At 42.8% G+C, this 26,484-nt stretch overlaps 1 protein-coding gene across 4 annotated transcripts in view; it reads left to right on the forward strand.

The window, feature by feature from the left end:
* Nucleotides 1-26,484, forward strand: part of KCNT2 (potassium sodium-activated channel subfamily T member 2) — a 283,005-nt gene that overhangs the window by 54,578 nt on the left and 201,943 nt on the right. For all 4 annotated transcript variants that reach the window (XM_045026023.1, XM_045026024.1, XM_045026025.1 and 1 more), the window contains exon 2: nucleotides 9,246-9,325. In XM_045026023.1, the coding sequence (XP_044881958.1) occupies nucleotides 9,246-9,325 (80 nt within the window). The remainder of the gene's footprint in view (nucleotides 1-9,245; nucleotides 9,326-26,484) is intronic.

Genomic DNA, 26,484 nt, shown 5'->3' on the forward strand with positions numbered 1-26,484 from the left:
TATGGCCTCTCTTATGTTCTTATGTTACATTTGGTGAAGCATGAGGTCCTATTTCAAACAAGTCATTTAGTTTGATGGCATATTGGGTAGCTGACAGATGCAAGAAATGGTTAATATTTTGATACAGACCACCTCCAAAAGCTGCCAGAGGATCTCTAGTGGGGCCTGTGCTCTGAAGTTCCCCTTGATCAGGCTGCAAGGTTGGATGACTAAGCTGAGGAGTTGGCAGCCACAAGGAGGGCAGCAGCATTTCATCTTTACAATGAGTGGGTGCAGGCAGGCCCAGATCTGAGCACACTCCCATCATTTTGGGACTGCTCTCACTCAGCATGACCAGGAAGTAGGAGGACCAGGAACTCTGTCTGTTCTGTGAGATGCCTAAGTTCTGTGCAGCCAGAGTCCAACGATGTCCTGCTGAGGGAGTGGAAGCAGCTGATATGGGCATTTCCTCTACTGCAATGTCAGTAGTAGGCAACTATTGATCTTGTCATTGTGTTTTCCTCTTCCCTGTCTCTCCCTAGAACACATGGAGATGTGGTGGGCAGTGGGCTCCCAAGAGGTCAGCTAGTCAAGGTGTGAAGTTTCACACCAGAATTTTGGGCAGCTGGACCAAAGGAAGAAAGTTTGAAGTTGTGGACCCAATGTTGTTATACTGTGTAAGCAGACAGGCCAGAATGTTTCCTACTAGGTTCCATTTTTATGCCTTGTGCCCCATGAGAAAAGGGGAGGAAGGGAGACAAAGGAAAAACATGCAAATCCAACTATTAACATAGCTATATTATGTGTAAAACAGATGCACTGTAACATAACTCCATATAAAAAGCTAGAAATAGGGACCATCAGAATTCTCTGCATTTACTTTATTAATGCTATGCAAAACTACTCAGGCTCCTGTGAGGCCACTTGACCCTTCAACACAAGAACAGTTTGGGCAGGGGAGTAGGACATGTCTGGACAAGGGGACCATATGGTCTCCTCAAATCCTCCATAGTTTAGAATTCCTCTCATATACATACATACATACATACATACATACATACATATATGGCCAACTGTGCTTCCTCCCTTCCAGTGTCTTTGGGGAACTGCCAGGTGTGGACACTGCCCACAAGATGCTGGATGATATTTAGGACGGTTTGCTAAGCAGTCTCACACACACACACAGACACACACAGGGTTACTTCCTGCTCCTGATGACAGCAGCTTTTTGATTGGTTGAGAAAGCATGCAAAATCGATCCTCCTTTCCCTTTGTCACCATAAAACAGGCTCAAACAGAGAACAAGAGAACTATATCATGCAATCCAACTAGACAAACAAGTAAAAGAAGCAGTGAGATGCAAAAAGGCATCTTTCAAAAAGTGGAAGTTAAATCCTATTGAGGAAAATAGAAAGGAGCATAAACTCTGGCAAGTGAAGTGTGGAAAAAAAAAAAAGAAAACTCAAGGATGATAAGGCCATTGTGGAGAAACTAAATGAATTCTTTGCATCAGTCTTTATGGTTGATGATGTGAGGGCGATGTCCAAACCTGATCCACGAATCTGAGGGCCTGTCCCAGATTGAGGTGTCATTAGAAGAGGCTTTGGAACAAATTGATAAACTAACCAATAATAAGTCACCAGGACCAGATGATATTCACCCAAGAGTTCTGAAAGAACTCAAATGTGAAATTGTAGAACTACTAACTGTGGCATGTAACCTATCATTATATCAGCTTCTGTACCTGATGACTAGAGGATAGCTAATGTGACACCAATTTTTTAAAAAGGCTCCAGAGGTGATCCTGGCAATTACAGGCCAGTAAGCCTAACTTCAGTACTGGGCAAACTGGTTGAAACTATATTAAAGGACAAAATTCAGACACATACACAAACATGATTTGTTGGGGATGAGTCAACATGGCTTTTGTAAAGGGATATCATGCCTCATCAATCTATTAGAATTCTTTGAGAGGGTCAACAAGCATGTGGACAAAGGTGATTCAGTGGTTATAGCATACTTATATTTTCAGAAAGTCTTTGCCAAGGTCTCTCACCGAAGGCTCTTAAGCAAAGTAAACTGTCATGAGATAAGAAGGAAGGTCTGCTCATGGATCAGTAACTACTTCAAGGATAGGAAGCAAAGGGTAGGAATAAACAGTCAGTTTTCAGAATGTAGAGAAGTAAATAGTGGTGTCCTCCAGAGGTTTTTACTGAGAGCAGTGCTGTTCAACATATTCATAAAATGATCTGGAAAAAGGGGTAAACAGTGAGGTGTCAAAATTTGCAGATGATACAAAACTACTCAAGATAGTTAAGTTCAAAGCAGACCGTGAAGAGTTACAAAGAGATCTCACTAAACTGGGTGACCGGGCAACAAAATGGCAGATGAAATTCAGTGTTGATAAATGCAAAGTAATGCACATTGGAAAACATAATCCCAACTATACCTATATGATGGGCTCTAAATTAGCTGTTACCATCCAAGAAAGAGATCTTGGAGTCATTGTGGAGAGTTCTCTGAAAACATCCACTCAATGTGCAGCGACAGTCAAAAAAGGGAACAGAATGTTGGAAATCATTATGAAAGGGATAGATAATAAGATGGAAAATATCATATTGCCTTTATCTAAATCCATGGTACACTTCATCTCTAAGAAGATATATTGGAATTGGAAAAGGTACAGAAAAGGGCAACAAAATGATTTGGGGTATGGAACAGCTTCCCTATGGGGAGAAATAAATTAGACTGGGACTTTTCAGCTAGGAAAAGAGATGACTACGGGGGATATGATAGACGTCTATAAAATCATGAATAGTGCAGATAAAGGAAATAAGGAAGTGTTATTTACTCCTTCTCGTTCTACAAGAACTAGGGGTCACCAAATGAAATTAATAGGCAGCAGGTTTAAAACAAATGAAAGGACTTCACATAACACACAGTCAAACTGTAGAACTCTTTGCCAGATTATGTTGTGAAGGCCAAGACTATAACAGGGTTCAAAAAAGAACAAGATAAGTTCATGGAGGATAGGATATTAGCCAGGATTAGCAGGGATGGTGTCCCTAGCCTCTATTTGCTAGAAGCTGGGAATGGATGACAGGGGATGGATCACTTGATGATTACCTGTTCCGTTAATTCCCTCAGAAGCACCTGGCATTGGCCAGTCAGAAGACAAGATACTGGGCTAGATGGATCTTTGGTCTGAGCCAGTATAGCCATTCTTATGACATTTTAAATATTAGTCACAACATTTTTGCAATCCTCACAGTAAAGAAAATGTCAGGCAAAAACACTTAACAGTTTACAAAAGGCTCCAAAACCAAATAAGCTTCATATATTTATTTAAAAAGGTTAAATAATTAAAAACAAGGGGATATTTTGTCCAGATCTCCTGAACAGGGGAGGCTACTCTCATATGTGCACAAAATAAGGTGTGTAGGCTCTCCTTTCATAGGTACAGCTGAAGTAAAATTTAAAAGAATATAATTGATCTCCATCCTGACTTCAGTTGTAGAATCGATCCCAAGGTCAGGAAATGGTAATTGGGCTACAACCATTTACATTCAGACTCTCATTGTGCATGTTTAGAGAATTATTGCTGATGTTATTAATTATGAAAGGATCACTTTAACCCAAAGCTGTTGCTTTGAACAGAGGAGAGAGAATTTATAGATTTCCTGTTCTGACAAGGTAAAGTGCGATTGTACCAGCAGAATGCCATTCTAAATAGTTATGGACAGGTGGGTTATAGACATTTTCATTAGCAGATTTCAGGTGACTCCAATTACACAGCTGGAATTTCTACTGCAGACAGATTGGCAATACAGATTTATAGTCAATTGAAGGAACCGTTACACTAGTCTTCTCAGAGTGAAGTGCAGAGTACCTTTAAGAGGGTACTTTCCAGCTATACTTTTCTTTGCCTCATGTTAAACGGGCAGCTTGAATTACATTCAGTTAGTAGAGTGCAATGTATACTTGTACTTCGGTTGCACTTAAAAAGCTTCTACTCTTTTGAAGGATTCTACTAACAGGAGAGCTATAGTGTGGTGTCCTGAGAAAGGCAAGAACTTAATTTGTTTATGTGGGAAGAGTGTCAATCAGAGTGCCTAGGGAGGTTGTGGAATCTCCATCAGTGGAGATTTTTAAGAGCAGGTTAGACAAACATCTGTCAGGCATGGTCTAGATAATAAATAGTCCTGCCATGAGTGCAGGGGACTTGACTAGATGACCTCTCGAGGTCCCTTCCAGTCCTATGATTCTATAATCATGAATCTGGGAAAATAGGAGATTGGATCAAAAGTCATACTAAGTAAGACCCGTTCTTGAATTTACAAAGCCAGGGTTTCCATGGAGCATTTGAGATCTGTGAGAGATGCTCACAGATTAATTGGAGAGATTAATTGAATGGCATCTTAATTGGCTCTTTTACATACTTTATATGCCTGTAAAACAGACTTAGGGTTTGGGGTGGATAATCAGCTAAACATGAGCTCCTAGTGCAATGCTATGACCAAAAGGGCACAAAGCCAGGGTTTATGGAGCATTTGAGATCTGTGAGATGCTCACAGATTAATTGGAGAGATTAATTGAATGGCATCTTAATTGGCTCTTTTACATACTTTATATGCCTGTAAAACAGACTTAGGGTTTGGGGTGGATAATCAGCTAAACATGAGCTCCTAGTGCAATGCTATGACCAAAAGGGCAAATGAGATCCTTGGATGCATAAACAGGAGAATCTTGAGTAGGAGTACAGAGGTTATTTAATCTCTGTATTTGGCAGGGTGCAACTGCTGCTCGAATACTGTGTCCAGTTCTGATGTACACAACCCAAAGAGGAGGTTGAAATATTGAAGAGGGTTCAGAGAAGAGACACGAGAACGATTAGAAAACATGCCTTTTAGTTATTGAGCCCCTTGATTCTATCTATTTAGATTAATAAATAGAAAGTTAGGGGGTAGCTTGAATGTTCTGTAAGTACCTACATCTGGAACAAGTATTTGATAATGGGCTCTTCAATCTAGCAGAGAAAGGTATAAAACGAGCCAATGGCGGGAAGCTGAAAACATCCCAGTCTGAATTTGTCTAGTTTTTAAAATCAAGATTAGTTGTTTTTCTAAAAGATATGCTTTGGGAAAGTCCTGCTACCTGTGTTATACAGGGGGTTAGACTGGATGATCACAATCGTCCCTTCTGGCCTTGGAATTAATCCATCTCTAACCAAAAGAAATAGCACTCTACCATCTCCTTAGATTACTTTCTGATAAGGAGAGCAAAGAACTATGATTTCTTTCTTACTTTCTATCAAGAACAGAAAAAGCAAGAGATTAAAAATTGGCTGGTATTATTTACTTGTGAGTATAGTACAGAAAAGATACATTCCAGAGGTCAGTAGGTTTACAAGTTGTGTGTACATATTATGTTATCACCATTTGATCTGAATACATTCATTTTTGATAAAGTCACACCACCAGGCACAAACAAGTCTTAGAAAAATGTTCTACTGCTATATAAATGCACAAGATTTACAAAAAATGCACCATATGAGCCTCACTCATTCATTTAAAACTCCCTTAGCAACTATACTTAATAATCTGAGCCTATTAACATCTACCGTAAACTCCATTATGCACTATGTCAAAGAAAAAATATTAACTAAGTGATTTGATTCTCATTTTAAAAAGGCAAACACCTATAAAATGAATAGCAATGACTCCTGTAATAATCAGGCTTCTTATGCTAAGCAGGTTCAGTCTGACAGTGCTTGAATGGAAGATTTCTAGGGAAAAGCCAGGTGCTAAAAAGTTTTGTTGGTGATTTAGAAGGTCCTATACTTCCTTTGATAGTGTAGAAGCAATATGCCAGCATGAATTGCAAGACTGGGTCATTCTTGTTTTCTGATGTGCTCTTCCGGAAAAGTATGTCTTTCTTATCGCGGATATTTACCATCTGACTATGTTAACTAGAGCAGATAATACCAGGCAAGAAAGAGTAAACTCGGGAGAGACTGCAGTGATTGTAAGAGGCATGGACTAAAGCTGTAGATTCTCTCTCTAATATTAAGCATTTCAATATTGTAGATGGTTGCTCACGTTCCTTACCTCCAACCATTCATTCTCCAGTTGTACTTCTCAGAGTTAAAGTGATATATTAAGCACTAACATGTAATATTGGTATCTCTTAATATGAAAGAAGAAGAATGCCACACAAATTTAAGCAAACAGTTCTCTCCTCAAATTCTGAAGAGACCAGAAATGCAGAGCTAAGGATGAAACTCCACCCTAATGTTTCTGCCCTAAATGACACAAATGGGCTTCTCCCCAAACCATTCATTCTGTCTTAAAATTATTTTATATAATCTAGTTAATGCCAGACCAAAGACTCTCTCTCTGGAGGTCTGTGCTACTGTTCTTTCTGCTGTAGGCTTAAGTCAAAGTTAACAGAGAATATTAGATGCATTGTATATGTATAATATCTCTATCTATCTATCTGGCTATTAAATTTAATTACAGCTTCTGCAAATGTAGAATTCACTTGTAGTTTTCACTTCAGTTAAAAAAAGAGAGAGTTGAATGTACAAGTGAGCTGCATTTGTAATCCATTTTGCCATGGAAACCACCACACTGTGGAATCCCAATCTGCTTGTAAGCAGTGGTTGCTAAGGAAAGGGAAGGAGAATTAGACAGCTGCTGACAGGCTATCAGAGAGACTCAATGCCAGTTGATAGGAAAGTGATTAGCCTCCATATTCTCTTTCCTCATTATTATATCACTGCTTACTTTTAGCATGTATTGTTTCATGGTAAGTGACTACTGTAATTTTCTTTCCAAAAAGATGTGAGATTAGTTTAAACCATGTCAAGAGATCAGTAACACAGTGTTCCTTTTTAAATGGAAGTACCTCATCTAATAGCTTATGTTTCTTTATTTACTTACCTGAAAAAAACTCACTGAAGATTGTATATTTTGCATAACAGCAACCAAATAATGAATGTCTCCTGTTAAAAATGTAACAGCAGTAATGAAGATAAGCACTTTGTTATTAAAAAGCAATGTAATCTCTCCCTAGTCCCCCAACTAAGCAACTGGCATGTTTTTCCCAGGGTTACTAAAAAGGTGGCACCATCAGAATGCTGAGGCCTATACAGATAACACTGTTGTTCATAGTCCTACCTGGGGAGACCATCTGCAGCACTGAGAGGCAAGGTTAAAGACCCTTCAAGATGCAGTTCTTAGGACCAGCCCCACAACATGTAACTAGCTGTGACTGAGGTACCCAATTTGGGGTATGGATGGTGCAGCCTCATGAAACTAGTGATTGACAAGGCACAGACCCTAATACCATGCCCAATTCCCTGGAAGAAGAGGCAAATGAGGTATTTTATCAGCCTGGCAATTTATTACTGGAGGTTTAGCCTCAGTTTTACCTCAGTCTCAGCCTGCCTTAAAGACCTAATTAAAGGTAAACCACCCAAGGAAGATCTGGTGGGATTGGAACAGGGAGGAAGCTTTTAATGAACTGAAACCACAGCTATGCCGGGCACCTGTGCTCTTCGGCCCTGATTTTTCTTGTGAATTCAAACTGCACATAGATGCCTCACATGTCTGCCTAAGTGCCATGCTCTCAGAAGACATTGAAGAAGACCACCACCCAATCATATACTTGACTAGTAAGGTATTCCTTAGAGAAAAGGCCTACTCAATTACTGAAAAGGAGGCACTAGGGATCGAATGGGCCACGGATTCTCTCAGGTATTACCTGCTAGGTAGCCCCTTCTCCTTAATCACAGATCATGCTCCCCTCTACTGGCTCCATACCATGAAAGATGTGAATCCATGTATAATGCGATGGTACCTGGTGCTACAACCCCATAGTTTCAGAGTGCAACATCAGACAGGAAAGGACCATGTTACTGCCAAATTTTTTTTCCGATGGAAAATCAGAGATGGAGATTACCTATCCCAAGACAGCAGGGGTAAGATTGTGGGGGACAATTTCCTCGGTCTCAGAGAGGCGGCAGCATATGAGCCCTTCTGGGCTCAGCCAGCACTAATGAGATACATCTGTGAGACTTGATCTGCCTGGAGGGAGGAAGCTTAAAAAGGGAAAGCCTTCCACAGGAAGTGGGGGTGACTAGGGAGAAAATTGCTATACCTGAGAGACCACTGGCCATGTGGACAGACCAGCAAGAGGAAGACAACCAAGAGGAAGACAAGCAAGGGTGATCAAAAGGAGGGGCTGGAGGCAGACCCTACCCCTGATTAAGGACAGTATACCTGCAGATAAGCCAAACCCCAAAGGAGAGACTGAAAAACTGCCTAAGAGACTGATCACTTTTGCCTTTTTCTTTTACTCTGATTCTCCCTCTCCCAGGGGAAGGAGAGGGAAAAGGGCCTTTTTTAAAAAATCCCTTATGTGCCACAAACAGAGGAAGGACTCTGTAAGCAGCTCAAATGATGGTTTAGAGGGGACAGGGTGGAGATGAGCAGGGGCAGCTCCAGGCCCCAGCACGCCAAGCGCGTGCTTGGGGCGGCATGCCGCGGGGGCGCTCCGCCGGTCGTTGGGAGGGCGGCAGGCGGCTCCGGTGGACCTCCCACAGGCGTGCCTGCGGAGGGTCCGCTGGTCCCGCGGCTTCGGTGGAGCATCCACAGGCACACCTGTGGGTGGTCCACCGGAGCCGCAGGACCAGCGACCGGCAGAGCCCGCCCCCCTGCAGAAATGGCTAGAGCCGCCCCTGGAGATAAGGCACCCACTATAAGATAATTGAAAGATGTAAACACCGAGAAAGAAATGAGAAGGAATTATTGAAAACAATAATAGTAAACAGTAATGGAATTAAACTAAGAAAAAGAGAAGCTTATATTAAATATTAGGGAAGACTTCCTGACAGAGATCTTTCAGACTGCAGAATAGTCTTTCAAGGGAAGTATTAAACTCAAGTGCTTATGATTTTAAAAGCACTAACAGGCCAAACACTATGCTCAGTAGTGCAGGGAACAAATCCTGCATTTACAGAGGATAGATGAGATGACATAAGGTCTTTTTAGCATTTAACTTCTAATTATTCTAATCAATATGTTCCAAGTGTTTAAATGTACATTTTACTTAAAATTCTTAATATATTCCTCTAATTTTATGCTAAGAAGAGATGTTAAGAGGAATCACATGAAAATGCTGATATTTTGCAGTGCAAGTGTACATATATATATATCATTTAATAGATGGACTGTTTAATTGAAATACTCTATTTTCTGTTTCAGGGTACAAGTTGAATTTTATATGAATGAAAATACATTTAAAGAGAGACTGAAGCTATTTTTCATCAAAAACCAAAGATCAAGTAAGCAGTTTTGATTAATTTCTGTTACATGCATTTTTTAAATATAGGAGATGTAATTTTGGCCCCATTAGAGTCAATATCAGGAGTTCCACTGACTTTAATGGGGCCAAGATTTCATCCATAGGAGATTAGCAGATTCTGTTTTTAACAGAATTTCCATGATGAAGTCTCACAACACATTAGCAATTTAGTGTTGTTGTTTTTTCTCTTTCATTTTGTTGGGGACAACTATTTATTGACTGGGTTTTATTTTTGCAATGTCTTCAGATGGACTAGTTTCCATGGATCTGACATGTCAGTGTATTTGGATGGGTCATCACGTAGCTTTCTGAAGGAGAACAAAAATTCCAGAGGCATGTGGGCTTCAAACCTGTTCTATTTTATCAAATTCCTCTTAAATTAATTTCAAACTATCTAGGCTGCAAAAATAATTTAGAAAGGTGACCAGCCGAAAGAGCATCTTGGCTTCTAAGGCATTTCTGAACACGTGGACATGTATTTCAGATACAAACAAATGTTAGTTGCCTTGTAATCTTTTTCTTCAGCCCTGATTCAGCCGGCTACCCACATTCACCAAAGCACATTAACTGCTTTGCTGAATGGGACCTAGATGATTTTTCACTCAGAATGTCACATTTAAAACTAACAGTGATCTTTTCCCTGCTTTTAAAATTAACTAACACCAAATGTGCACTGGGGAGAAATCCCCCCCTTGCAAAGAGCTTCCATCATGCTGTATCCATAACTAACTTACGGCCTGTATGAAAGCTCAAATTCAACCAGGAGATGGAGGGCCAGTGCAAGATTTCCCCCACTACCTAGGGTGACCAGATGTCCTGATTTTATTGGGGCAGTCCCAATATTCAGTTTTTTTCTTATATAGGCGCCTATTACCACCACCCTGATTTTTCACACTTGCTGTCTGGTCACACTAATTGCAGGAGGAAACTGTGGCCAGAAGAGCTATGTAAGACGCAGTCCATACATGTTGTGGCAAAAGTCTCCAAACCAGACCTGCTTAGGCCATCACAGAAAGCCACAATGGGCAGGGGCTATGACATTTACCTTACAATCATCCAGTCATTCCCAAATCCCATGCAACAGTCTGAATGAAATAAAATCTGATGTGTATACCTTAACTGTGAGGAAGGCAACTGCACACCCTGGCCCCATGTGTTAGCATTGTTGATGTCACTACCTTTTGCCCTCTATCCATATAGAGCCAGATTACAGTGGCTTTATGCAGGTGGGGGAATGGATTTTACCCTAAGTACAGCTCAGGTGGGTTCAGGGCTTGGTACAGATAAGAAAAATATTTTCACCCTTGCATTAGACAGAGAAGGGGTAAGTGGACAGATTTTTAAAGAAAGAGACAAGGTGGTTGAGGTAATGACTTTTTATTGGACTAACTTCTGTTGGTGAAAGAGACAAGCATTCAAGCTACACTGAGTAATTTTCCAAGACTTGAAGAGCTCAGAGAGTCACAGCAAAATACAAGGTGGAACAGATTGTTTAGCATAACAGACACATTTAAAATGAAGTGGTCCCTTAGAATATGTGTTAACGTCCTCATGGTAAACAATCTGTTCCACTTTATAATTAGCTGTGACATTCTGAGTACCTTTCTCAGACCTGGAGAAGAGCTCAATGTAGCTCGAAAGCTTGTCTCTTTCATCAACAGAAGTTGGTCCAATAAAAAGATATTACCTCATCCACTTTGTCTCGCTAATATCCTGGGACCAACACTGCTACACCATCACTGCAAACAGATTTTTAAAAGCTTTCAGTGGTAGCTGTGTTAGTCTGTACCAGCAAAAAAAAAACGAGGAGTCCTTGTTGCACCTTAGAGATTAACAAATTTATTTGGGCATAAGCTTTCGTGGGCTAGAACCCCCTTCATCACATGTATGAAGTAAAAAATACAGGAGCAGGTATAAATACATGAAAGGATGGGGTGCTTTACCAAGTGTTAGGTCAGTCTAATGAGATAAATCAATTAACAGCAAGATACCAAGATTTTTAAAAGGTATTTAGGCAGGTAGTGATGCAGATAAGAACCTAGTGGGATTTTCAAGAGTGAGTAGGTACCTGTAGTGGGGTGGTCACCCTGCTCCTGCCCTGAAGGACTTAAAACAGCCCTGGGAGAGGTCTGTGGCAAGGGAAAGCAGCTAATAGGCTGATTAGGGAAGCAGCCACAGCTGGGCCACGCCCCAGTCAGGCCTCTGCTGGCCCTGTACAAGAGGCTGGGAGCCAGGCACTCAGCACTCTCTTTTGCCTTTGGAGAGGGAGGGACTTGGCTGCTGGGGAGTGTACCAAGGTACCTGAGGTGGAGCAGGGCTGGGGGAAGGCTAGAGGAGCTAGGGAGCTCTGATCTGGCTGCCGGCCTAGTCTAAGGCCAAATAGGTACTGGTGTTGCAGGGGGCAGCCCATGGGTAGGCAGAGGCAGCAGGTCCAAACCCCCCTTGCCAGTGATGAGTGGCTTATATACTGCAGTCTGCCCCAGGGAACAGGGGCTAGTTGGTGACTGGCAGTAGCCTTACACTGAGGCAAGGTGGGGAGAGTCAGAGACTGAGGGGTTACTGCCAGAGGGGCAGCACCCCAGAGAAAGGGGCACTGGGGTCCTGGGAGGGACATGGGGGGGCGGTGGTAAGGCGGATCACCGGTCTGCAGAGGGCACTCCAGAAGCTGGATGAGCTAATTCCTGACAGAGACCAGCAGGAGGCACCGCAGGGGTGAGTCCACATGCTTACACGACTGAATTCCATTGAAATCAAAACTGAAAATTATCAGTAAATGGAGCGAATTCAGCATGTGTGAACTCGGACTCCATATTAGGAATACTGTTGTGATTAATGCAGCTCTGAAGTAGAACAAGCAAAAGAGACCTAAAGACTTCAGGCTTGGATGTCTAAATCCCTCTTTTTCCCACCCCCAAGCACCACATACCACTGTCTTGCTTATACCCACCCATCCATGTTTCTAAACTCTTTTGTGTTCTTTATTTTTGGCCTTATGCTGTTTGCAACTATTCCCAATTTAGTAATTCCACATTCAAGTGAACCCCTAAACTCAATTCACTGCCATTTATAGTTACTTTCCTTTGTTTTTTTGGTCAGTCAGTTTCAAATCAATGCTACTTTGGTGACAGACAAGCACATTTTGTTTCATTTTACATGTAAGATCTCATATCACACCGCATAAAATGCATATGCTCCACCTCAGGTACCTTGGTACACTCCCCAGCAGCCAGGTCCCTCCCTCTCCAAAGGCAAAAGAGTGCTGAGCGCCTGGCTCCCAGCCTCTTGTATAGCTGAGGCCTGACTGGGGCGTGGCCCAGCTGTGGCTGCTTCCCCAATCAGCCTATTAGCTGCTTTCCCTTGCCACAGACCTCTCCCAGGGCTGTTTTATATATAATATGAGAGAGAGAGAGAGAGAGAGACACACACACACACACACACACACACTCTCACTCTCTCTAAACTATGGAGGATTTGAGGAGACCATATGGTCCCCTTGTCCAGACATGTCCTACTCCCCTGCCCAAACTGTTCTTGTGTTGAAGGAAGGGAAAATGTGTGGACTCAGAGGGTCAAGTGGCCTCACAGGAGCTTGAGTAGTTTTGCATAGCATTAATAAAGTAAATGCAGAGAATTCTAAATGCACTACTATATCCAGTAAGTAATCAGATGACGAGAGTGATTTAGGAATTACTTAAATATGTATGCTTAAAGATATGTGTGAGAATGAGAGAGAAACCAAATCATATATTACAAGTTCTGTTGAGATCTGCACACTTGAATGTACAAATTAAAATATCTAAATGATATTACTAAAACTTGGTGACATGCTTTTGTACTCTTACTCACACTCAATAGAGCTCTACTTGACTAAAGTGGGAATACTCCTGGTGTAAATTACTATTCAACATGAATAAGGCCCATCATTAGGTCAAAGTACAAACATTCCAACAAGAAGTATTGTATGAAAAATTCTTAAAGTACTTCAGAACAATCATGTTACCATGCAAAATAGACAGTAACTCTTCTGTATACCTTGAGGCAGTGAATAAAAATGGTATTTAACATATATGTAAAACTATATTTGCACTCAGATTAATCAAAACTGTACATTTCTGTATAGCAGAAATATTTTCTAAACCTACAGCCTTGAAGCAGTAATTTCAACATCCACATCTCAATCAATCTTCTGTGTTGCTTTTAAATCTGTGAAATCTTCTCAGCACACATTGAAGTCAGTGTAAGCTTCTCTAATGCACACAGCTCATGTCAGAACTATCTGCTTTTTTGCTTGTGTAGCAATGCTGCAGAAACATTCCTACATATTTGGTGGACATGGCATACTTACCAGTTATGTACATAGCCTTTTGGGTATGGGCAAATGAACCTATTTGGTATTCAATTCAATTCACAGAACAAGACATAGTTTTCAATATCCTGACACTTACCAAATTTATGTTTCTGGCAGCTAATTGGAAGTCTACAAACCAGTTAAATTAAGCATCAGGTTCCAGAAAATTGAGAATATAGTTATGAACAAAATAGACACGTTGAAAGTGGAACTTGCATTTTTTAAATGTAATAGCCCTTTTTGGACTACACTAAGGGTATGTCTACACTACCAGAGTAGTTCGATTTAACTTAACTCGAATTTGTGGAATCGACCTTACAAAGTCGAACGTGTGTATCCACACTAAGGACAGTAATTCGACTTTGTGAGTCCACACTAATGGGGCAAGCGTCGACATTGGAAGCGGTGCACTGTGGGCAGCTATCCCACAGTTCCCGCAGTCCCCGCTGCCCATTGGAATTCTGGGGCGAGCCCCCAATGCCTGCTGGGGGAAAAAAATGTGTCGAGGGTGGTTTTGGGTAACTGTCGTCATTCAACCGTCACTCCTGCCCTCCCTCCCTCCCTGAAAGCACCGGCGGGAAATCTGTTTGCGCACTTTTCTGGTCAGTGACAGCGTGGACGCCACAGCACTGCGAGCATGGAGCCCGCTGCGATCATCGCTGCACTTATGGCCATTGTCAACTCCTCGCACCTTATCGTCCACCTCTTCCACAGTCAGATGCTGAGAAATCGGGCGAGGAGGCTCCGGCAGCGCAGTGAGGACATGAAGTGTGAGAGTGGCACAGACCTCTCACAAAGCACAGGACCCCGCGCCGTGGACATCATGGTGGCAATGGGTCATGTTCATGCTCTGGAACGGCGATTCTGGGCCCGGGAAACAAGCACGGACTGGTGGGACCGCATAGTGCTGCAGGTCTGGGATGAATCACAGTGGCTGCGAAACTTTCGCATGCGTAAGGGCACTTTCCTTGAACTCTGTGACTTGCTGTCCCCTGTCCTGAAGCGCAAGGACACCCGGATGCGAGCAGCCCTGACTGTGCAGAAGCGAGTGGCCATAGCCCTCTGGAAACTTGCAACGCCAGGCAGCTAGCGGTCAGTAGAGAACCACTTTGGCATGGGCAAATCTACCGTGGGGGTTGCTGTGATGCAAGTAGCCCACACAATCGTTGAGCTACTGCTCTCAAAGGTAGTGACCCTGGGAAACATCCAGGTCGTCATAGATGGCTTCGCCGCGATGGGATTCCCAAACTGTGGTGGGGCTATAGATGGAACTCACATCCCTATCCTGGGACCGGACCACCAGGCCAGCCAGTATATTAACCGAAAGGGCTACTTTTCAATGGTGCTGCAAGCACTGGTGGACCATAGGGGACGCTTTACCAACATCAACGTCGGGTGGCCGGGCAAGGTTCATGACGCGCGTGTTTTCAGGAACTCTGGTCTGTTTAGAAGCCTGCAGGAAGGTAGTTTCTTCCCGGAACACAAAATAACTGTTGGGGATGTGCAGATGCCTATAGTGATCCTCGGGGACCCAGCCTACCCGCTAATGCCCTGGCTCATGAAGCCCTATACAGGCGCCTTGGACAGTGACAAGGAACTCTTCAACTACCGGCTGAACAAGTGCAGAATGGTGGTGGAGTGTGCTTTTGGACGTCTCAAGGGGAGATGGAGGAGCTTACTGACTCGCTCGGATCTCAGCGAAACCAATATCCCCATTGTTATTGCAGCTTGCTGTGTGCTCCACAATCTCTGTGAGAGCAAGGGGGAGACCTTTATGGCGGGATGGGAGGTTGAGGCAAATCACCTGGCTGCTGATTACGCTCAGCCAGACAGCCGTGCGATTAGACGAGCCCAGCGGGAAGCGCTGTGCATCCGGGAGGCTTTGAAAGCTAGGTTCCTCAGCGAGCAGTGTGACCTGTGACTGTTCAGTTTCTTTACAGAGAAGCTGAACCTGCCTCTGTTTCTTTACCCAGTTACTGTTGACTATCCTCTGCAGTTACATACCCAGTTCACCCCGTTTCCCCCCTTCCAACACACGTTTAAAAATAAAATACATGGAACATTGTTAATTAACAACGTTTTCTCTATTAATGACTTCGCGTTAAAGGGTTGAAACTGGGATGCAGACTGTGCTGGGTAGGGTGTGTAGTGATGAAAAGACCGCTTCTAAACTCGAGGAATGACAGGCTCCTGCTCCTAGAGCGGTCTGCAGTGCCGGACTGGTTGTTTCAATGGAGCCTGCCATCCCTCCTTTTCGGGACTCTGTGTGTGGGGGCTATGTGACCTTGTGGCGGGGAAGGACGGTTACAGATTCCCCTGCTGCGTGGCTCTGTGGTCCAGCACAAGGACCGCTGCATAAGATCTGTAACCGCCCTCCCCCGCCACAAAGTCACGTACCCCCCACCCACACAGAACATGAAAACCACCTCCCAGACCGACCAGGGTGCCTACTGACTGCACTGTGTGTGTGACCTGCTGTTGATCCTGCCCCCGTGTCTGTACCCTGGTAAAGGTGACTGTCCTATGCAATTACCAACCCCCTTCCTCCCCCTTTCAAACACAGTCTTCTGTACAAGAACATGATGGAAACAGTAATTAACAGCAAAGTATTTTTAATAATCAACTAGACAGTTAGGGGATGAAACTGGGATTGGGGCTTGGGTGAGTCAGGAAGGGAAGGTGTCATAGGTCTCACCCCCACTTAGAGCTGTTGGGTTCCAAAATGGGGACCTGCATTGGTTTCCCTCTAAACTAAAATCCTAGTTTAGATCTGGTAAAAGCTGCCACCACCCAATAAGGTACGTGTATTGGGACACAGTCCTTCCCCAAAATCCTTGGGGATCCCAAGAGCCCCAAATCCATGGAGTTCTTACACCCAGGAGAAATAAACCATTCCCCCCTACTTCCTCCCCCCTCCCTTTTCCTAGGAGAGATACCAGGATCCAACTACAGAGGGATACTTCCCTCCTCCCCTTTCCCTGAGAATCCACCCAAGAAAAGATTAACCAAGTTCTTAACAGAAAAGAAAAGAATTTATTAAAAGGACAAAAAGAAAGTAACTGTCTCTGTATCCCAAGATGGAACAATACACAGGGTCTAAACTTATTAATCTCTGGAGAGAATCCCCTCCTTTCTTTCTCAGTAAAAGCAAAGTAACAGCAAACAGGAATAAAAAATTTCCTTCAGCAAACACACAATTGCAAATGTAGAAATCAAATTATAAGACTAATCCGCCTTTCTAATTAGTACTCACTATTGAATAGTAGGAACTACTCCAGGAGAACTTGGAGACATGACTGGCCTCTCTTAGATCCAAAGAGAGCACGAACACTTACACAAAGAACACAGACAAAGGCTTCCCTCCACAGAGATTTGAAATTATCTTGTCTCTGATTGGTCCTCTGGTCAGGTGGTCATCAGGTACTGCATGTTAACCCTTTACAGGTAAAAGAGACCTTAACCCTTAACTATCTGTTTATGACAGAAGGACTTCTCAAAATTTGGGGAATGAGAGCTTTTTGGTAATTGAGCACTCTGCAGGGGTGGAGTGACAGTTTTCATGGCCCCTGGCGCCCCTCCTTCTTCTTACTTTGGGTGAGGGGGGTATTGGACTTTGTGGCGGGGGAGGGCGGTTGCAGATACAGTGCAGGAGGGCTCTGTCCTCCTGCCTGCGGTCCTGCAGAACATCCACAAGGCGCCGGAGCGTGTCCGTTTGCTCCCTCATTAGTCCAAGCAGCGTTTGAGTCACCTGCTGGTCCTCTTGATGCCACCTGTCCTCCCGTTCGCTGTGTGAGCACTGGTACTGAGAGAGGTTCTCCCTCCACTGGCTCTGCTGGGCCGCCTCGGCTCGGGAGCAGCCCATAAGTTCAGCGAACATCTCGTCCCGTGTCCTTTTCTTTCGCCGCCTAATCTGCGCCAGCCTCTGTGAGGGGGATGCTGGGGCAGGTCGGGAGACAGTCGCAGCTGTGTGATGGAAAAAAGGGAGTGAATTCCTTACAAAGATACATTTTTGCGAACAATGAACATAGTCTAGTCTGTCTCTGTGAACAAGACCATGCACAGCACCTATCTCATGCACTCTCAGGACAAGTTCGAATTTTCGGCCTTCGCATTCATTGCCTGGGGTCTTGCACTGGAGATCAGACAAGCGGGGCAGGACAGCAGAATCCGTGGAGCAGGCAGGCATGGTAAGCCGTAGACTTTTGGCTGCTTAAAACTTAATGTATAGCAGTGCCCTCCTGCTGCAGGCAATCCGGAAAGCATGAACTCTGCCCCTGTTCCACCCCCCGGCGGCTGTCCCCGGGAAAGATCCCTGTATGCTGCCCCTCTGCAGCCTCCACCACGTGGCTGTAAACCGACTCTTATTGTTATGCAAAGGAACAGTGAAGCATTCCCAATACTAACATTACCCTAATTCCCCTAATTCAATGCAGGAGTCGCCGAGCGAGATCACCCTGAGGAGGATCACTGACAGAGATAGAGAGCGCATGCTGCGTGAAAGCCAGCACAAACCAGGGGCCTATGCTGCCATGCTCGTGGAGGCAATGCTCCCAGAGTACCTGATGATAGCCTGGCGCGGAAAAGTGTCCTACCACGGAGCACCCAATAAGGCAGCTCTCCCCAGGAACCTCATGCGTAGGCTTTTCAATTACCTCCAGGAGAGCTTCGTGGAGATCTCCCAAGAGGATTTCTGTTCTATCCCCATATATATTGACCTTCTTTTCACATAGTTCAGATTCCTGTTCCATTAAAAATAAATGTTTACATGTTTAAAGCACTTACCGACTGATCCTTCCCCTGATTCAGGGTCCGGGTTAACGTCCGGGGAGGGTTGGTAGGGGATCTCCGTGAGGGTGATGAAGAGATCCTGGCTGTCGGGGAAATCAGCGTTGTAAGCGCTGTCGACTGCCTCGTCCTCCTCATCTCCTTCCTCATCTTCCCCATCCACGAACATCGCCGAGGAACCGGCCGTTGACACTATCCCATCGTCAGAGTCCACGCACACTGGTGGGGCAGTGGTGGCAGACCCACCGAGAATGGCATGCAGTGCCTCGTAGAAGTGGCATGTCTGGGGCTGGGATCCAGAGCGTCCATTTGCCGCTTTGATTTTTTGGTAGCCTTGTCTCAGGTCCTTGATTTTCACGCGGCACTGCGTTGTATCCCGGCTGTATCCTCTGTCTGCCATGGCTTTGGAGACCTTCTCGTAGGTCTTTGCATTCCGTTTTTTGGAGCGCAGCTCCGAAAGCACAGACTCATCACCCCACACAGCGATCAGATCCAAGACTTCCCGGTCAGTCCATGCTGGGGCCCTCTTTCTATTCTGAGATTGCATGGACTCCTCTGCTGGAGAGCTCTGCATCACTGCCAGTGCTGCTGAGCTCGCCACGATGTCCAAACAGGAAATGAGATTCAAACTGGCCAGACAGGAAAAGGAATTCAAATTTTCCCAGGGCTTTTCCTGTGTGGCTGGTCAGAGCATCCAAGCTCGGACTGCTGTCCAGAGCATCAACAGAGTGGCGCACTGTGGGATAGCTCCTGAAGCTATTAGCATCGAATTCCATCCACACCTAGCCTAATTCGACATGGCCATGTCGAATTTAGCGCTACTCCCCTCGTCGGGGAGGAGTACAGAAATCGAACTAAAGAGACCTCTATGTCGAACTAAATAGCTTCGTTGTGTGGACGGGTGCAGGGTTAATTCGAATTAACGCTGCTAAATTCGACAAACTCCTAGTGTAGACCAGGCCTAAGATTAGGGATCCAGGAAACTGGGCTCACTTAGGGCAATAATGTTTCTTTGTTCTGTGTGTATGTACTCCTTTTTATATAAGAAGGGGGTTATATGTATGTAACACAATCTCCTATACTCCCTTGATTGTATGTTAACTAGTCTCTGGGCATGTTGCAAAGAAGGAATTGCTTTGCCCGTACACTGTTGTGATAATGATAGATTGCCATATTTAAAGTGTTATTGATAGGGGATTTATTGGATTATTTTAATCCTTCATTCTCTTCACTGCCCCGCCCCCCCCCATTTCTTTGTTTCAGTTGTCCTGCTCGCAAGCTCCTGCTTGCATGTTTGATTATACTGTTGATGCAAATTCTGATAAAGCATCACTATATTTCCACATAATTAATATTGTTAGACACCTATGAACCTGGCTCTTCAATTGCTCCCTTAATCATTTATTTTCCTACTCACTAGAGCAGGAAGGAAATTCTACATATATATTTGCAAAAATAAACACATTTGGATCGACTGAAACATTTTGTGAATTCCTGTTGATTTTGGCAAGTTGTTTTGGTTGGACAAAGTTATCAGTCCAGTGATATTGAAAACCACAAAAAGTACAAGAGTTAATATGATTAGCTAAACTCTCTTACCAAGACATGTGGGGGTCTGTTTTTATCCAAATCCTCCCCAACGAAACAGCCCTATGGCAGAAACACAACAAACCCTAATCACTTGTACTGATGTATTTTGGTGGGGAAGACCAGTATCCTCCTACTCATTCTAACAGTTCTGGTGGCACAATTGCTGTCCCATTTGGTGTTTCAGGGAGCTGCCAAGGATGGCTTGTCTCTTCCCCCGCCTCCCCAGCCACACCATGAGTTTTGGGTGGATTTCAATGGGAACACAGAACACTCCTGTCATACACTACAGCAAGGGTTATCACAGACGCTGATTTCTGAACGGCTCAGAGAGCGCACACAAAATACATCTTTTCCCTCTGAGTAGCTGCTATTAATTTTTAAGACTTCATGGAGTAGGTTTAGCTAGTTTTGGTTCCCTGATTAATTATGTGTGTTTTATGTGACCAACAAATAGAGATCTAAATTTTAAGTATTTCTATACAATACTCAGTTACCCTAATCCAAATGATATGCAGTACACATGGCATGATGTGTCAACCATTTCAGAGTTCCCCCAATTTGTCAAATATTTCTATAAATTGACAAAAATAAAATCATAATATTTCACACAGCTCCAAAATTTAGTTATCAATATGTCCACATAGAAAATGCATGCAAGGTTTACAGTAAATATGGCATAGAGTGCCAGCCAGCTCCATAATGACAGAGAAGTGATGACACGTTGCTGTGACTTGCTTGTACCTGGCAAGATGAATCAGTATAAGATCACACCCTAGAAAAAGTCTCAGAGAGAAAAAACAGATGAAGCGTCAATTCAGTGGGGGGGGGAGCGGTGGGAAGAAATACCCACATCCGGGAAGCTTATTAATGCTATGTTTTGAAGTAAGACCTGAAGCCACCTGCTCTGGAAGTGGCTACACTTAAAAACAGAAATGGGCTAGAGAGTTATGGGAAAGCTCACACCAAAGCTATCACAACAGCCATACTCCAAACTAATTAACTCCTTGCCCCAGTGCATGCAATTGAGATGGAAAAATGATGCAGATACAAATGAAAGATTTAAAGGAATACTTAAAGACAATGCTAAATGAATAAGACCTGATCCTCAGCTGCAATAAATTGGTATAGCACCATTTAAGTTATTTTACCTCATTTATCATTTGATCCTTCCAAACCTGGGTGAGAAGCAATACCAATGCAGGACAATGTGATAGTCTATACACAAACACTTCTTCTCAATCTCAACACACATTTACTTGTGCCTTTCTTAGGTAACAACAACATTTTATTCATTTATGTTGTTAATGAAATAAACAGATTGTGGACCACAGTTATCAATTTTTTGTTTGTTTGTTTTAAACCAAAGGGTGATACCATGGTTACAGAGACAATGAAATCATAATCACATCACCTCAAAACGATGAATAACTGGATAAAACAGTGGATGATTGATGTTGCTGAATATAAATGTCAGACGCCAGTGTCAAAATAGCATAGATAAAGACAGTTTGTGCAAACACGTGCTACTTGACAATCTGTTTAGGAATGGGGGAAAAAAAGAACTGAAATCCAGTCAGACAAACCATACTGAGGTACTGACAGCATTTAAAATAGAAATAAAAAAAGTTAACCAGCAAAGAGAAATTTAAGAATAGTAGATTTACAGTGATGTTTGAAGGAACGGAAAGAATAAAAACTAGTAACCCATTTCACATAGAGAAAAAAGATTTAAAATAATTCCACTAAGACATTTAGGACTAGAAAAATATGTTTTAACTAGAAACTCCTGGACATAGTGACACAAATCTGAGCCTAATCCTTTACTACCTTAACATTGGCTAGCCATTTAGACATGTGCAAAGAGTGTAAAACTGTACTCAATGAGAAGAATAGTGTTTCACACCCACTTTAAACAGATGACCATCTTTTTGTTCTGTGTTTGTACAGTACTTAGCACAATGGGGTCCTGGTCCATGACTAGAGGTCCTGGGTGCTATGATAATAAAAAAATAATAACAACGTGCTTGACTATTCAAAGTGCAAAGCATTGGAGAACCAGGCCCTCTGTTTAACTATTCCAGCAGTCAATAGCATCAACAAGAGGAGAGACTCAAATACCTAACTATACCAAATGAACTCTGGGACAGGCTTATCTAGGGAATATTTACCAAATTATAGACTATCACTCAAGTGTCTTGAAATAGATAAACTTCCAAGTACTGGAAGCAATACTTATTGGTCACACATACAACACGCTCACAAAACCTGACCTATTGAAAGAGAAAGTCAGTCAGACAAGGAACCAGTCAATCTTATACATGAAGAATTCCAAAACCAGTAGTTTTAGAGTGGGTATTCAAACACTGTCACCCCACAATACACAAGAAAATAGCTAGACTAAACAATTGTTCATGACTACTAGAAAAGGACAGAGGTGAGAGAAGTAACATATTTTAGATCTTGGAATGGAGAAACACTGGATTAAACAAGCAGAGTTACCAGCTCAGGTGCTAGTAAAAAACAGCCCCTGACTCTGTGGTCAGTTGCATGCCAGGGAGAAGATTCACTTCCAGGAGGAGTACAAGCGGCATTATTATCCCTTGTGAGATTGCCATAAGAGAATAAGTTCCACCCCAGGCTCCATAGAAACTCTGCAGGAAAACACTGCATAAGAGATACAATTTAAATCATATTTCTGAGAGTCTTAGCTGTGCTCTATCCCTCGCTGCAATAGCCAACTCCATGCTCCTTAGTGGAGTAGGAGATGACAAAGGGCTTGTGCCCTGGTGTGCTTCCTCCGCTTTGCATGCCAGTGAACCCTGCAGCCTGCGTTGTTTCAGAGACAGTGGAGCTGACAGCTCTGTGTAGTGATTTCATGTTTTTTCCACCGACACATTTTCACTCTGTCCATACAGATCTCTTGCCAGAATTTGAGTGTTGCAGACAAACAAGCCCATGTAGACTCCCACGTTTCACCAGCGCAAAGTCTTGCTGTTTTCTACCAAGAATAGAGTTAATCTAAAATAAGCTTCTTATTTTTTGGACTCTGAGTCCTTCCTTAGCAGAACCCACCAAAGGGTCTCAGTTCTGATCAAATGAAAATTTCTGGAAGTACAGGAATTAAATAGAGGCAGAATAGGGAGATGCTCTGATAATAACCAAGCAGCAATGGGAATCTGGTTAGCAGCCCAGATGATTTGTATAGCAAGACTACTTTTTTAAGTAATTGTTTGTCACAAATGAATCCAATATATCAAGGGAAAGCAGCTCTTCATGACATGTGCAGAAGTTATGAGTGATGTTTTATTTTTTTACAGGCATTAGGTTTTTTTTTGTTCCATGCATTAGTAGTTTTGTAATGAACTACATTTAGAAAGAGAATATAGCAGCATCACTACTCAGATTCAGTGCCCTCAGGATTCTGGGGTGCTTTTCCTTTGCTATTGCTTGTTTACTTATGTGGTCTCAATTGCCACGTTATCACTATTAAGTTGCTTTTGCAACATTTAAAGTTTCTATTGGGGTTATCTCAAAACCTTGTATTTTCCAATGAAAATAAGTCCAATTCTCCAAACCATTTCCTGTCATTTAGATTTATGACACCTACTGGAATTTTCTGTGTGGTATACTATACTTTTGAGGGGAAAAAGCATCTTAGTTGCAGTATGAAGGATATTGCTTAAAATAATTGCCATAATGGCATCTAACATGTTTTATACAGCAAAACTTCTCTCTTTTGATTTGTAGTCTTGTCTTGCTAATATGGCCTGCTATGTTTTCTCTGCCACCCCAGGTCTGAAAGTCATAGTATCATAGGACTGGAAAGGACCTCAAGAGGTCTTCTAGTCAAGTCCCCTGTTAGTATGGTGACCAGATATCCCGATTTTTGACTCTTTCTTATATAGGCTCCTATTACCCCCCCAGCCCCTGTCCCGATTTTTCACATTTGCTGTCTGGTTACCCTACATGGTAGAGAAAGAGCAGGCTGACCCAGAGGCAGATTGAGTAGATGGGCTTCTTTATTGCGGTACTTGTTCCCCTCGACCCAATTGTCGAGTAGGCACTGAGTTACAGTACACTCTTTTTATCCAAGTTAGTATGTAAATACCTACATTTACTACAACACTCCCAAAACCCTTATTGAGTAATAAGAACGCCCATACAATGAATATAATTATTCCCGCCCCTGTTTACAGCATTAAGCATATTCTACAGACATTTTTACTTTGAAGATACATTTCTTTGCAATAATTGCATCCACAAATTCCCTTAATCAGCAGTTTGCTGGGAAGGGAAGGAAAGGGCCATGACTCCGAGCTCATTTAGGGAGCTGGGAAAGGAAGGGAGGGGAGATGATACTGCTTTACACAAAGAGTATCCTTTAGATTCCCACATTCCTTATGGAGCTGCAACGCATATCAATCCTTAACAAGCAGAAGGGAAAGGGGTAGCACTTTATCAAGTGCAGAAATGGTGCCTGCACTTTATCTATTAAGCAAAGAAGCGGTATAATACCATGTCTGAACACCAGCTGTTTCCCAGGTCTGTACTTAACCCTTACATATCCCAACGTCCCCTACACTCAAGGCAGGACTAAGTACTATCTAGACCATCCCTGACAGGTGTTTGTCTAACCTGCTCTTAAAAATCTCTAGGCAATTTATTCCAGTGCTTAACCACTCTGACAGGTAGGAAGTTTTTCCTAATGTCCAACCTAAACTGCCCTACTGCAATTTAAGCCCATTGCTCTTTGTCCTATCCTCAGAGGTTAAGGAGAACATTTTTCCCCCTCCTCTGTGTAACAGCCTTTTATGTAATTGAAAACTGTTATGTCCCCTCTCAGTCATCTTTTACAGACTAAACAATCCCCCCCCTTTTTTTCCTTCAATTTGCCCTCATAGGTCATGTTTTCTAGATCTTTAAATCATTTTTGTTGCTCTTTTCTGGACTTTCTCCTATTTGTTCACATCCTTCCTGAAATGTGGTGCCCAGAACTGGACACAATACTCCAGTTGAGACCAAATCAGAGTGGAGTAGAGTGGAAAAATTACTTCTCGTGTCTTGCTTACAACACTCCTGCTAGTACATCCCAGAATGATGTTTGCTTTTTTTGCAACAGTGTTACACTGTTCACTCATATTTAGCTTGTGATCCACTGTGACCACCAAATCTCTTTCCACAATACTCCTTTCTAGGCAGTCATTTCCCGTTTTGTATGCGTACAACTGATTGTTCCTTCCTAAATGGAGTACTTTGCATTTGTCCTTATTGAATTTCATCCTATTTATTTCTGACCATTTCTCCAGTTTGTTCAGATCATTTTGAATTTTAATCCTATCCACCAAAGCACTTGCAACCTCTCCCAGCTTGATATCATCTGCAAACTTCATAAGTTTGCTTTCTATGCCATTATGTAAATCATTAATAAAAATATTGAACAGAACTTGATCCAGAAATGATCCCTGTGGGACCCCACTCAATATCCCCTTCCAGCTTCACTGTGAAACACTGATATAACTACTCTCTGGGAACGGTTTTCCAAACAGTTATGCACCCACCTTATAGTAGCTCCATTTAGGTTGTATTTCCCTAATTTGTTTATGAGAAGGGGTACTAAAAAACCTTATTAAAGAAGAGCTTTTTCTGTAATAAACCTCCAAGATCTCAATACAGACCATGATGGTGCCCCCCTCTAAGGCTTTATGGAAATATGCTTATGAATATATATGACATAACTGGAATATGTTCTGTGCTACATATGCATGTAGCATATCTATGTAAAGGTTATGATCTACTGAATCTATTAATCCTATTTGTATGCGTGTATCATTTTTGTAGTCAAAGTTATGAATATTGGCCTTGTACTGGCTTGATTTCTAAATAACCTTAGTAGAGCATTTGGTCAGTTCCTGGAGAAAGGAATTTGCAAAGTTAAGTGCCCAATCAAGAAGCACTCCAATCCGCATAAGAAGTCTTCCTGGAGACATTCAAGATACCATGTGGGCAATGGCTTCTTCCTGTAAAAACTGTGAGTCATGCATGAACATGTGGCTTGCCCAGGTGACTCCAGAACTCCATCTTGGAGCTAGACTTTGCATAGGTGAGAGGAGGGGGTCTCCACCTACAAGAGAAAGTCCATTTAAGCCCATGGGAGACCCCTCCATTTTGTCTTCAGCTGACTAAATAGAGAGCCTCTCCACCCCCAAAGATACCTGAAAGAAACTGGAACAAAGGACAATAACTAGAGGGGGTGTGAGTGATTGCTGGACCCAGACTAGCAGGAGACTAGTCTGTAAAAGGAAGCTTACTGAACCTGGTGAGGTGTTATTTGTATTAAGTTTCTTAGATATAGACTTGTGTGTTCTGTTTTATTTTACTTGGTAATTCACTTTGTTCTGTGTTACTACTTGAAACCA

This window comes from Mauremys mutica, chromosome 8 (assembly GCF_020497125.1).
Source record: "Mauremys mutica isolate MM-2020 ecotype Southern chromosome 8, ASM2049712v1, whole genome shotgun sequence".
Classification (NCBI taxonomy): Eukaryota; Metazoa; Chordata; order Testudines; family Geoemydidae; genus Mauremys; species Mauremys mutica.